Source organism: Calidris pugnax, unplaced genomic scaffold (genome assembly GCF_001431845.1).
Source record: "Calidris pugnax isolate Ruff unplaced genomic scaffold, ASM143184v1 scaffold197, whole genome shotgun sequence".
NCBI classification, from domain to species: Eukaryota; Metazoa; Chordata; class Aves; order Charadriiformes; family Scolopacidae; genus Calidris; species Calidris pugnax.
In genome coordinates, this window is record NW_015090936.1 from 1,476,315 (window position 1) to 1,490,856 (window position 14,542).

The window sequence follows — 14,542 nt, forward strand, 5'->3', positions numbered from 1 at the left end:
ACAGACTCTTAATTGCTTGTAAAAGACTATTAGGTAAAAAACAGCTTTTCCAAAGCCCAGGATATGAAGTAAAAGACAAGAGGCATGAAAATGGTATTTAGAGAATAAAGATACTGAAAAGAGGTATTGCATAATAAAGCTGTTACAAAATAAAGTCTAATGGGTGAGCTCCTTTGCTCTCTAGCTACTTGGCTTGAGCCTTTTATAATCACTGATGAGAATTTTCTAAAAGCTGAAGTCAAAATTAATTATTGAAAAGTATGGCTAACCTATAACACTAAGCTATTTTCTACCCTGCGGATTTTTACCTCATAAATGAAATACACAATTGATTCTACAGATAAAATGTTCCTGTGGCAAACTGCCTTTAGTCTCACTTTACCTAAAACATCACCATTTATCACTCCTCCATTTATAAACAGTTACAAGACAAAAGCAATGCTTTTAAAAAACTAAATTGGATGTGAAGTTATCTTCTTCCTATTGTAAAATTGGGGTTCTCCCTGCCACCAACTGATTTTAGTACCTACTTTTTGCTCTAGAAAACCTTAGCTACTCTGCGCCAGGTATGAATACACAGCATTTAAGAAAAAAGTATCTTAGTTTCTAATAGCATAGCTACCAAAATCTGTACATCTGAAACACTATGTTACGGGGAGAAAGAAAAATATAAAAAATAAACTCTGCATATTTCTAAAACAGATTCTTTATAGTGTAATATAAACAGATAGAAGGTGTACTCTTTTCCCATTATTAGCGCATCTATTCAATCCTCATTCTAAGGAAGTCTTTACAGTACACATGCATTCTCCATATTTTCAGTATTCTGTTCTCATTAGCAAAGAGAATGCTCCACTTAGCTCTTACATTTGCAACAATTTCTATAATCTTATAACAAAGCATCCAATAAGGAAAAAAATTGAGAAAAATATATATTTTTAAAAATTAAATATGCATGTTTTCAAAAGACATTTTAGATCTTGCTTCTAAAAGCGCTGCCTTTTAGGCTCTATACACATACAACATAAGATTTTCCCCAGCAAATTTACAAAATTCTAACAAGTAGATCCACAAGTATAATAGCAGGCCATCATCTAGCACTCTGTGCCTGTCGTTAAGTACAGCTTTTGCTCTTAGAAACAGTTCACAGGAGGCCAGATCCCTTTTAATGTTACGTTTTTATTACAATCTCCCCACACCTCCAAGTATAAACATAGAATCCCCCCCATTTCTCATCCCTCCCACCCACAGAAAGGTTGCATGATAAGAGACCAAGGTGAAGCAATTTAAAGCCACATCAATGCCTAACACACAGAACGGATTTGGAGAAGGGAAAAGCTTAACATTAAAAAAAGTTAAACAGCCTCTTGCTTCAAAAATATTAATAAATAAAATATGTAATAAAAAAAATTAAATTTTTCCCCATTTTGAAGAATTTCCACAACAGAGGAATAAATTCAATAAAATAATGTAAAAGCTGTCCTTTGGAGTAAAAACCAGTTTTAGAAAACAATAGTGTACTATAGGTTGCAATTACTGTACCTATACTTAAGGAAGAAGTCATAAAGCCTCAGGCTTGCTGTCCTTTTATTGTTCCCCAGGCATACCATAAAAATGGCTTTTTATTGATACATCATATATATACGATATACACACGCATACATATGATGCATCTCTGCAGAGGCTCTTTTTAAAAAACAAACAAAACCATTACTCTGGTGTCACAAATACTCCCTGCAACTAAAATGGAGAAATAAGAAGCAAAGATTTGCTTGTAAAGCTTCTCGTGGTAGGTACCAGACTGTTCAACTGTTCTTATAGTAAAGTATCACGGTAGGAAAGAAAATCCATCCACTGGATTCAAAAGGTGCTTTTAGTTGGAAAATCAAACTAGTGACAAGAGGAACAGAGCTACCACTACGCTGAAAGATCTAAGCACCATAGTATGTCCGAAATACACAGTACTTCCAAACAAACTATGAATTCGTTTAGAGATCTGTATCACCAGTGGGGCAAGAAAACAACATCTTCATTTTCTGTTCAGATTTTATTTGAAATCTAATTCAAATTGTCAAAGCTACAAAAAGGGGGAACATTTGAGTTATTTCTGCTAGGTCACAACATTCTAAAACAAAATATCACTACTGCCAGCAGATCAGTTACACACATTTCTGATGAAACTTCTAAAACACAAAAATGTTTCATTTGGGAAATAGTCACAATGAAGATATTTTGTACAATATAAAACAATGACAGGTCTACAGATGCCGATACTCATGAGTATACACGTGCATTCACCAAAAAAAAAAAAAAATCAGGAATGCTTTTTTGTTTTTTAACAGACTGTTCAGGCACAAAAACAAAACCGCATTTCCAGTAAGTGACAGCATCATAAAAAAATATTAACATTGTCAGTGTTTGCTTTTCTTTGACTTCTTGTGAGATCTGTGAGGAGAACGGGATTGAGACCTGGATTTTTTCCCTGACTTTTTAGGGGATCTGGATCGTGATCTTCTTGATCTTTTGGGTGTCCTGGAGCCAGATGGCGACCTGCAAAAAAAGAGTTTTGAGTCAAATATTAATTGGTAGTATCAGCTTTTTCTACAGTTATTTAGCATTCATTTACTGAGCTAAACAAGGTAGAAAATCTCCTTCTCTAGTAAGGGGAAGTAAAAGAACAGTATCTTGCTTTTGATAAAAAGGCAATTTTTGCATTGTAAGGTTTTTAATGTATTTTGGCCTTAACTTCAAGTGCTTAGAATCCACAAGAAAAATAGCACCACCTCATGTCCTTCTTAAACCAACATAAGGAATTCACAACCTTCCACATATGCCTCAACCACCTTGGCTCTTGTATTAATAGCAGCTTATATCCACAGAGAACAGAAATTAAAAGTTATGTTGAATTGTGTTATGCTGAAATACTTTTGATTCTCATCAAGCCTGTTCAGCATGTGATGTAACCTCACACAAACACTACACTGAACAAACTTACTGTCATCTAACCCACACCTAGAAATCTGATAGAATCTCAACTGAATGACCATCGTTCTAACTTAAAAAAAACCCTCTCAAATACTTTTCTGTTTCTATTTAAGTTTCTAACATATAGGACAAGAATCTGATTACTACAAATAAGTACTATGATTTTCTCAATTGCATCAAAGGAATTTTCCTCAGCATGTCTGAGAAATCTTATATCAATAAAATATTCTACACCTCTAAAAGAAGTGGAAGCTGATCTTTGGAGTTTTGAGCTACAAAAGCATCAATACAATAATAAAATCTCACCACAAGTTTAACATTAACTAGAGACAAATATTTGTGCCAGTCTGGAAACAAAAACCTGTAAGAAGTATCTAATCCAGATTTTTTTCATTAAAAAAAAAACCCAAACCATAGGAGAGGAGCTTCAGGTAAGCACGTCATCAGTTAAAAACTGCACACTCGCTATAATTCTAGAAATTCTATGGGCTACAGAAGATTTGTCCTTTGAAAATAAAACGCTAATAAGCAGCAAGGTGCTTTGTTTTAAAACAGTATTTTTCAAGGTCATCAGTAAACAGGTAAAGAAGAACAGAGAAGTGAACAGCCTTGAGTAACACGGCAAGAGGCTGCAGGCATTTGGGACACCAAGCATCCAAAGATACTAACCAGGAACAAGCAGTAGAGTTCATTATGAGAGAAAATACTTGTGTATCAAATGTGCTCTGCAAAAACCACACAAACAAAAAAGCCCAACGAAAACACACCCACGTACTTAACTTTCCTACAACCTGAAACAGAGATGATACCAGCTTACCTTTTGGCTTTTTTACTGGCATCTCTGGGAGAATCTTTATGTGATGACCGAGAACGTGAACTTTCTTTGTGGGAACGTTCAGAGCGTTCTGAGCGCTCTGATTTTGGTGATGGAGATTTTGCTCGTCTACTGCCGCTGCTGCGGGACGGGCTGGGCGAAGCACTGTGTCGCCTTTTCCTTTGTAGAGAAAGCAAATAGAGTTACGCACACACACACACACGCAGAGACATAGAGAGGAGTGAAAAATGTGTATTAAGAAAATGGATTCCTTTCTGTAGATACTTTCTTTACCAATATAACGGTAGATCCTTTTAGCACTTAAAAAGTAGAAGGCTTTTTATTACTTAAACAAAAAAATCAAGTTTAACATGCACACCAGACTTTCTCTGGTTGAAAAAAATTAAGACCCGTGACTCATCTTTCTTTATTGCAGTGTAAAAACATTCTGTCACAGTTTCCTGAAAAGCAAGGCATCTTACTGTATCTACACTGAACACCATGGAAGAGTTTGGCGATACAAGTATTAGAAGATCAGGGTGTACAATCAACTACCATAAAACTAGCTGTTTTGAAGAATTTTTATTATGAGATGAATAGTATTCAAACCACCCCAAATAATTTGTGGTGTGAATTCAGTAGAGTTTTTTAATGTACTGCTAAGAGAGAGCTAAATGTACCCTGTTTCCAACTGGTCATTATTTTACCATGTTTCCTCAAGGCCTAAATGAACCAAAAGCGGGTTGTGTTCAAAAGGGTATGTTACTTGGGGCAGAATAAAAGTGACAATTCCTTTAAAATTTTGAAACATGTTTTAATATCCAAAGTACTGGGGTTTTTTGTTGTTGACTTTTTTTGTTGTTTGGATGGTTTTGTGTTTTTCTTTTAAAATAGGAAGCACGATACCATGTAATTTCAAGGCTACCATTGTATGCAAAGATACCATGAGGCTTTTTGTCCCACCCACCTTACTCCAAGAAAAGCCATACCTCTCTTTCCTTGTTGGCGTACATTCCTCCTTTTCCTTCTTATCTTTGGACCTGGATTCATTTTTTTCCTTGTCCTTTTTGTCTCTGTCTCGTTCTCTTTCCAACTCTTTTTCTTTTTCCTGAATTATTAGAAGCATTCATGATTTCAGATGAAGTGTGACTAATTATTAAGTAAAGACAATCAAGCTAATCACAAACAGCAAAAAAGCACTGAGTACTGAAGGAACACAGCACATGTTCTGGGAAGGAACTAATGGTCACACCACACTTGCTCTCCAAATCTTTACCGCTGCTCTGCACACACTGACAGAAACATGGAAGATGTCACCCTACGTGAGAAAGTCTGAAGACTGTTCACTTCCAATTGAAAACACAATTTTACAAATTTCAGGGAAATATTACAGCTGTAATAGATTTTCTAAACTAAATTAAACATGGAAGAATACCAGGAACCTCTTTTTACTTAAAACATTCATTAATCCAGCTTGAAAATTGAGATAATCTCGTAACTACAAGACATTTAAAGACAAAACAACAATACAAACAAGATTCTGCAATAATGTGTTTGGTTTTTTTTGACAGAGTAGACAAACATGGTCCATTTCTATATACCAGCAGGACCATTTTAAAAGAAAATATATACCCTAAGTACATCTCATTTATTTGTCAACAAATTAGAAAATTAATCATACTAAAATAAGCCTAAACCATCAGCATGTCTGAACACAGAGATCAAAAGATGTGCTTCTTTCAGTACTGGCATAAACTCCTTCCATGGCAATAAACAGATATTCCCTGCTCACCCAATAAAGAAGACAAAGAAGGGGTGATTTAGCTAAATGGAAGAAAGCAGTGGGGGGAGATAATAACCCAAGTGCAGGAGCTATACTAATCTAGTCTCCCGTTTTCTTTGCATGGAAGACCAAGCAGTAGAATTTTGGTGCACCCCTTATTATACGTACTACTGCAAACTACTGTGATATTCCACTAAAAATCCATGGGCTCTTAAGGTGTGCCTAGCTTGCTTGATACCATGACTAATTATTTTATCTTGAAAAACAGGAATAAACAGTATTTTAAGTAGCTGTAAGTTCCTAAAATTTTAACAATATACAATATTACTAGGAAATTTACTCTTGGAAAGCTTATTCTACAGTAAATTAGACAAAAAATCATGACCCACCACCAACTTCATGGGAAATGTAATCAGATCCAGTATTGCATTTTTATTATAGAAATTAGCTTTATTAAAGCATTAAAGAAAAAGATAAAGTTATTTCCTTAACAATGGAGTTGCTATTGTTTTAAAGAATGCCTTTATTTTGCAATCTGGTTGAATTAATTCAACACAACGCATGTAACAGTTATCAGGATTATGATTTCTGGGTTTTTTTAAGCTACTGTCTCCCTAAACTTCCTGTGTTTATTGCATAAATCACTTCTTTCTCCAATTACGGAAAACACCGAGGAAGTGGGAAGTTTTAGGATACAACTTTATTTAAAAGGAAAGTCACTTATAAAAACTGAAGTCTTAACTGGTAACATCAACCTCCAAATGTGTAAATCTCCTTCAGGAATCAGCTTTCTTAATTTTTACAAGTCTCTTTCTTCAAGGTACTGTGCAAAATTACTTTAGTGAGTTAGTCAAATATTGACCAACAATTAACAGAAAGAGCAAGTGACAAACACCTGGTGAAAACTGTCTATTTGTATTTAGCTTCCAAGAAACCACATGGGTACCTAATTTCATCATTGATCTATCAGGTTGTGAAACCAGATTAAAGAAGCAACTGTCACTTACTCTCTCACTAAACACATTGTCCAAACAGGCTACATGTTATGTTTTAAAGATTCAAGATCACATGACATCACATACATTATGCTAATTTTCAAAGCCGCTCTGACTTCATAGTCCAGAGAGGACTACTAAAAATGCTAGAATTATTCACTTTTGGGCGACAGTATGAGCTGGAATTATCCAGGAAATCTTAAGACACTGGAGAATCAGAAGCACATACGCTGCTTAACACTACTCTTTCTCTTCCTTTGGAAGTCTTTAGCACAATGGCTCAATTACTAAAAGCAAAATGAGAAGTCTGATGTACACCTTCAACTGACAGCTCTCCCTTTCCTTCCCCACACCTAGAGGTTTGCTCTATGTAGTAGGTCCAGAAGTGTCCTCTTTATGGTTTCAATACATTTTAATGACACCCATCTGTACGGTGGGAAATACTACATTATTTTAATTGAGAAGAGAGATTATATCTACTCTACAGAAAGCACTTGGATTGACATGCAATTCAACATTACAGCAGAATTTTAATGAGAACCATGTGTAGTTATATTTAATGCCACCTTACATTTGATAAACTCAATAAAAAGCTTATCACAGAAACAGAGCCAAACATAAAGAACATTTCTTACCCTCTGAAGCAGCTTGTCTCTATAGTGTTCAACCTGTTCCTGAAAACTCTGGCCTGGTTTCTTGGGTCTTTTCCCAGACTCTAACTCATCCTGAAACTTCATCACCTTAAGCTGTGAAAATAATACTGACCATTAGGTTATAGGACTTATTATTATCCAGTTGGGCAGGTGGCTGAAAATGAAATTTCCATGATTTACAATCTGCGTTCTTAATTCTTTCTATACAAGTTTGTGCACAAAAAGACACTAGCTGCATTTAAACTGGATCAAAGCAACAAAACCACACACTCATCTGCAGGCACCTGCAGTTGTTCATAGACATGTTAAGAACTAAAAATAAAGGGATTTTTTTCTGTTATTTTACTAAATTCTATTCCAGTCATTAAAACACTGCACCCTTATACTTCTTAAATCATTACCCGTTTTTTTTTCTTGTAAAATAAGATCATTTACTGCAGGTGTCTTAATATATTGTTTCGACTCCTCTTGTCTATTCTGAGTTTTCCTTCAGAAACTGCCTTTTTTTCCATTTAACCCTAAATATTAAAATAAAATGACTGCCACGATTAAGATGCGAAAGTGATTTTACTAACATAATGCTCTTTCATGTGCTATCAAGCTTAGCAAAAAAATTCAGTTCACTAGTGCTACTAAATGTAACACTAAATTTACTGTGGTAATATCCCCGACTGAGTCACAAAGTTAAACAAATGTCAGAATTTTTCCATGTGTGGTTTGTTCAGAGATTTTTTGTCTATATACACTAAAACCTTCCTCCAAGTTGACTGACATCATAAAAATTCATTTACATCTCTTAACGTTTGTCAATTCTTTATTCTCACTGACATGGCCTTTTACAATCTTTCAATATTTTTGTACAAAGAGATGTCTCTTTCTTGAGGGGGCGGAGGGAGGGAGGAGCTTGGTAATAAGTCATGTTGTATTTGTCAACCCTCTTCCAAATGTTTCTGGTCTGACCCTCCTATATTTCCTGTTTTAATACCGACCTCCACAGTCATACATATGAGTAGATTTTTCCAGTGCTTGAGGTTTCATTTTTAGTGAACACACAAAGTATTTTTCGCTTTAGAAATAATAACTCTTCTACACTGAAAACACACAAAGGAAAAGACTCTGCAACTGCATCTGTTTTCATTATCTGGAAAGGATTCCTATTCTCCAGGTCCTCAATTCCCTAATATGATGTAAGAAAAAAAAAAAACCAAAACAAACTCTAAAGGTTTTTTATTCCCTTTCAAAAGCAGCAAGGCCAGACTGGATATGCAGGTATCATATACTGTCATCCGGCCTTCCAATTACTGCCTGAGCAGAAAGGAACAGCATCACAAAAACACACTAATCACAGAAACAAATACATTAAGAAACATACAAGCCAGGCACAGATAGCACTACTTTGAACAGGATCCCCTGCACTTATGCCAATAACACACTTCTCATTTTAGTCTCAAACATGATGGAGCAATTCATTGGGTGGGTGTAAGGCATCACTGTCACGTAGCGTGGTAAATTTCTGACCAACGTTCTGCCTACCTCCCTCATTTACACAGTATGCTCTACTTATGGTTAAGCCTTCTTAAGGTTTGCCTACAATTTAGCCAATTAAATGGTCCACAGCCCTGCTGGAAAACTGACATCCTCATTTGTCACATACCACTCCACCTTCCATAAGGGCATTTTTACTTCTCCTCCCCCTTCAGATGTAGAAGTTTCAAAAGCAGGAATACCTCTTGGAACCACAGTATCACCCTGTACCACCTGTTCATCAAGACTACATTCTCTACCATCATATAAACTGCAAGGCCATTAGTTGCTCAGCACACTCAGTACTGAACAGGAGTAGAGAGGAGGCTTAGCTGATCCAGAAGACCCTTTGGGCTGTCATGGTAGAAAACACACCCATTAGACTTCTACTTTGTTTTTCCAACTAAATCTCCCGGGGAGGGGGGAACAGACAAGGTAGTCATTAGCTGGTGCCTAGAGGAAGAAGAGAGGAAAAATAGGAAAAGCCTATACAATAAGTACTGATTCAACACCTCCCCAAACTCCAACTATGCAACTACGTTAAGATTGTATGGTTTCCCAAAACAGCTGTGGTCTCTACGAACCAATCACCAATGGATCTCTCTTCCACATACTTGCTGTCTCCCTTTGAGCCCACCTAAACAGACTCCTTTTAGAAAGATGCTGTGGGTAGAGGAAATGAGCTCTAGCACATTCCTCAGAAAAGGTGACTAAGTGTTACAAAATGCTGAGATGATATCAACAGCTCACTACACAAAGATTGTTCTCTTCTGCTTTCCTTCTCCATTCCTCCTCCACCCTGCCCTCACAGCAGCTGCAGCACTTGGCTGAGCCATCCATCGGCCAGATCAATTCACTAATCCAGTAGAAGCCCACCACCCACCTTCAATTATTTTTTCCCTGCATTAGTGAGATGTATTGGCTCAGGGGAAGAATGAGCAAATGCCAGAGCTCACAGGTAGGATCAGGATATCTTCTTTCAGCAGAGGTGAGCAGTTAGATCACATCAGTTCATCCTACACCTTCATATATAGCAGCTTTTGCTACTTGCTCTAAAACATCACCACCATACTATGTTTGAAAAGAAAAAGGAATTACTTAGGTTCCAAAGTCCAGAAAAGAATTCTACTACTCAGAATTATTACATAAACTTACACATTTGGGCATCCCCCTTTGCTATTTCACTATTTGTAGCATATTGACCACATGATATTCCTATCATACAGTTCCAGATATGCACCCAGGAGACAGAGATCCTTAAAATTACATTTAAGTCTGCTTAAGCATCTAATCAATGCATTTTGTAAGCATTCCACTTTGTACACCTGCATTTAGAAAGAACTAATATATTCTCATTGAGTGGGTTATTCTTTAACTATTTTTGTCCAACAAACAAAAACTATAAAGCCTGTTCATCCTTATGAGTAGATACATTGACTTTATCTAGACTATCTCTGGAATCAGTAATACCAATGATAATATTGAAGGGTAAATGCTTTCAAAGCCCTATGCCAAAACTCTCTAATACTAATTTCTTAAGACTCAGCAGTCTCCCACAGCACAGAGTTTAGAGGATTTCAGAGACTGCAATGCGGAAGTGTCAAATATCACTGGAGTTCCTGTGAGCAATCTCTGCTAAACACTCCAATGCAGGGATTGTATTTCTCACTAACCACAAAATGGTATCTCTCATAGCTTCAAGATAAACAGCCTCTTGTCTATTGGTTCTCATCTTGAAATCTTCCCCCTCTCTCTCCTCAAACTCATTTGAGGAGAGTTTAAAACATTCAGCCTTTCCTAGAAGTTGAGGCCTTGATGACAGACTAACCAGTAAGCTGGCAAGCTACAGAAAAGGGCAACATCTTGCTCCCATGGTTCAGGGAAACAACAGACTGACACAAGCTGAGGCCCTGCCTGTAGCTCTTTGTATTCTAACAGCTGTGCTGTGGGCAGCCTCCCTTGCTTAAAATGAATTCTATTTCCAAAAACCATTCCCTTTTAACACACTGGGCAGGGACACAGTGACAGAGCAGAGACACAGGACGGCACAACGGAATTCAACCCTGCATCTCCTGGAGCTCAGGAGTACACAGCAGAAAGGCTGAACAGGAAGTCTTCTACCCCTCATTAAGCAATCAAATACTACTTTGAGGTCTCAGGTGGCTATCAAAAAGCTGATCAAAGGCAGCAACTGAGGAGGACAAATGTCCTTTTTGACCCCTTTGGAAGCACTGATACATCTAGATTCATGAAGAAGCCTGCACTGGGCTTTTTTGGGGTAGGACCATAAGATCTTGCGCAGCGAGATGGAGAGAGAAATAAAGTACCTTAGAGAAAGGTCTGAGGAGGACAATGCTTCATCTGTCTGTAAGTTTTTGCACGCTCTGAGTAAACAAGCTTAATGACAATTTAAGAAACGTAAAATTCCCTCTTTTCTAACACTTTACAGCTCTGAAATCTCTTTACAAAAACGACTACAACTTTCTTTTATATGTTCCTGGGGTAGGGAAAGACAGTAACACACATGCACAGCACCACGAAGACCATCCTGAAATTTGAGTTACAACATAAAGCGACAATCTTTCCACACTTACACAAACAGTAAAGAAATCACTGTTCTTCAGTGTTACAAAAAATCCTCTGCTCTTGCTAAATTCTGGAAAGAATTCACGCTTCAGCAAGGTCAACAGGAGTATGGGGGAAGGCAAACAAGGGGTTAATAACTTGCCTTCTCTAATGGCACTGGTCTGATGGCTGTGGCCAGTTTCTTTCCTGCTGTGCTTTCCCCTCCCAGCTGACAAACTTACTAACTGTGCCAAAAGAAGGAATTGTTGTTTGTATTCATGAGTTTCCAAAAAAATACATGAAAAAAAAGTATGTTTCAGCTTCCCTGGTAGTCACTGTGTAAACTGCCAGAAAATCCAACTTGACCATTTTTTTGGCCAAAGATTTTACGTGACATTTAATATTAGATGCCATAATTGTTAAAGCTGATAATTGGGGTTGTTTTTTTCCCTCAGTTCCTCCCCTCAAATTTAATAATGGATGTGTTCTTTGGCAGGGACTGGGTACATACTAACAAGAAACTTTGAATGTGAATGATTTAAAGTAGTAGAAGGAGTACTTTCCTGTCAATGACAATCTTGAGAAGGAATTTTAATATTTAAGTACTTCTACATAGTGTCTGAATTGTTCTGAAAACAAAAAAAATTAACAATCCTTTTTTGTTACTTCCAAGTCTGAAACTGAGATGGTAATTTACTTACCACAAAGAATAAAGGTTGCAAGATGCACTTGAAAACCTCAAATATTTACCACCTAAAACTGTTACAAACCAGATACACTGACAAAAGAATTTACAACACTTGGGAAGTGTAAAATTGACAATTGTTAAAGTGAATCACTTCCAAATCTGCACCCACAACTGCCAGGATAACATCTATAAAACAGATACTCAATCTGAAAGAAACCTTTTCTGTAACCACCACAGTCATCATTACAGCAAAACGAAAACTAATTTCACCTGTACTTTTGCTAGTCTAACAGCATATATTTTCTACAGAACTACTGCCACCATGAGTCAAGCCAAATATAAGCCCCATTTAGCTTTTCTCACATTCAGAGTTTACCCACTTCAAATGGCTACAGCATCATGATCTTTCAAAACGCCATGCAAAGCAGGAGGTCTCTAAGTGCTTAGTTACAGTACAGTAATTTAAATAATCTGAAATATTAAACAGAAGCATATTTGTGAGAAACAACAGTTGTGACATTTTAAAATACTATTATTGCTACATCTTAAAAGAATATTATGGGGCTTTGTTAACGTCTGCTTTTAGCTAACTAGTACATTACAGCATAAATAGGTAGGCAGCCACAATTCCACCTTCAAAATATTACTCAAATTATAATCTGTCACTCAGAGATGCTACAATTGCAAGAGGTAGTTTAGCAGCTTCTTAATATCATTTTAACCCACTGAACAGAATGTGCAAGAATTTCAGTACTCAATGTATCAAGGATTTTCATACTGAACACAAGCCGGAAAGTCGTACGCAATCACGGCACTGTATGACAGAAAGGCTTTGCTGCCAGACAAAGCTCATGCTAAATTCAAGTTCTAGTTACCTTCTCTGTCAGCCACACACTAAGAAGCCAGCATGAGGACTTAAGAATCTGTGCTGATCAACCTTAACAGCTACACTAACACCTATGCTTGGAGAAAGGCTAAAAGAACGAGTAAGCCCTACAAACAGCATTTAAGTCTTCAATTAAAATGCCCCAATTCCAGGACCACCTGCTTAGTTGCATTTACTTCTTTGCTTGATGGCTGACACAGTGAAAGAAGCAACTTTCAAAGGTAATCAAATACAGACACTTCAAGGCAAGAGACAGAGAGAACAAGAAAGGCATTGGACTAAGGCCACATCCAAAAGTCACTCATTTGCCAAGACAAAATGTAGAGGAACCCAAGCAAGCTAAGGTTACCAGAGGTACTGAAAAAGAACACTGAAAAATAAGAGTAATTCTCAACATCCCCTTACTCAATTTTTCATTTTTTCCTGTTCCTCTGAAAGCCAAAACAAGGCAAGGCAAAGTTCTAAACAAACATACCTTTATAAAAATACACTGGGCTAAAAAAACCACTGTATGTCTATAATTAATTCAGTAAAAATAACTCCCTATTGCATGTAGGGAACCTGAGGGGGAGTATTGGGAAGGCACAGAACACCACATGCTGACCTCTATCTCTCGGAGTTTGGCGCGCTTTTCTTCACTCATTTCTGAGTATTTGACTGATGATTTGGATTCAGGCATTTCTTCTTTAATAGGATTGGAATACATGTGTTGCTCTTCTGACTTAGAACTCTGAGTGTCTTCCTCATCTTCACTTTCTTCTTCTTGACTTTACAGAGAACATACAGAATTAACTTAAACATATATTCAAGACAATTATCTCTTACAAAAATTACCATCTCTCCTATTTAGCTTCTATGGTTAGTTAATAGTTTTGAAATCTGTTAAAATCGTTATGTAAAAGTCTGCAGCTACAAAACGGTCTGAGACAAATATCTTAATATTTTCATTTAATTAAATCACTAGTTTTTATTACTCAATTTATACTTTTCATATGTGCAGAAGAATTCTTGAAATTTATAGTCCCCAAATCCATATCTAACTCAGCTACAAAACTAGTCCACTACCTCAACAAAATGTCTTTAAGTGCTGTAATCATGCTTTTCAGATATGTAAGTTTTATAAAAGAACAAAATTTACTACACTTTTGCTTTTCAGAGACAAACCCGAGACATAGCAAATATTCAAAGTTATACTCCCAAACTGGCCACTAGAGTGCTGCAGCACTACATGCAATGTAGTTAAGATATTTAAAGCATTACTAACAGATCCTCTCAATTGCCTAAAGAACAATGTAAAAGACTGCTCAAAAACAACAGATGGCATGGAGTCTATTAGCATCCAAAGAATCACATACACCAGAACATTATCTACTGCGTTTGTCTCAAAAGCAAAAAGGCAGAGTTTTAGATACACTCATACATATCTGATGTCAAGGTTTCTAAACTGTAAAATTCTGCTACCTTAGTTCTTACTGGTTGACATTAAATTTTAAAATCAGCATCAATTTAAAGATTATGGTTAACAATTCTACCAAAAGGTGCAATTTATCACGTTAGGAAAAAATTAGGGGACTGAAAGCATGCTGCACTAAAAAAACCTGACTTTTCTCCATTTTTTTATTTTGCTACTTTCAAAATTTTATTTTTTT

The 14,542-nt window shown here is 36.5% G+C and overlaps 1 protein-coding gene across 3 annotated transcripts in view; it reads right to left on the bottom strand.

Moving 5' to 3' along the window:
* Nucleotides 1-690: 690 nt before the first annotated feature.
* The window catches only part of U2SURP (U2 snRNP-associated SURP domain containing), a 46,070-nt gene continuing 32,218 nt past the window's right edge, over nt 691-14,542 (bottom strand). For all 3 annotated transcript variants that reach the window (XM_014951765.1, XM_014951764.1, XM_014951763.1), the window contains 5 exons: nt 13,498-13,660; nt 7,213-7,323; nt 4,789-4,907; nt 3,803-3,979; nt 691-2,550 (listed from right to left, as the gene is read on the bottom strand). In XM_014951765.1, the coding sequence (XP_014807251.1) occupies nt 2,412-2,550; nt 3,803-3,979; nt 4,789-4,907; nt 7,213-7,323; nt 13,498-13,660 (709 nt within the window). In that variant the 3' untranslated portion in view covers nt 691-2,411. The remainder of the gene's footprint in view (nt 2,551-3,802; nt 3,980-4,788; nt 4,908-7,212; nt 7,324-13,497; nt 13,661-14,542) is intronic.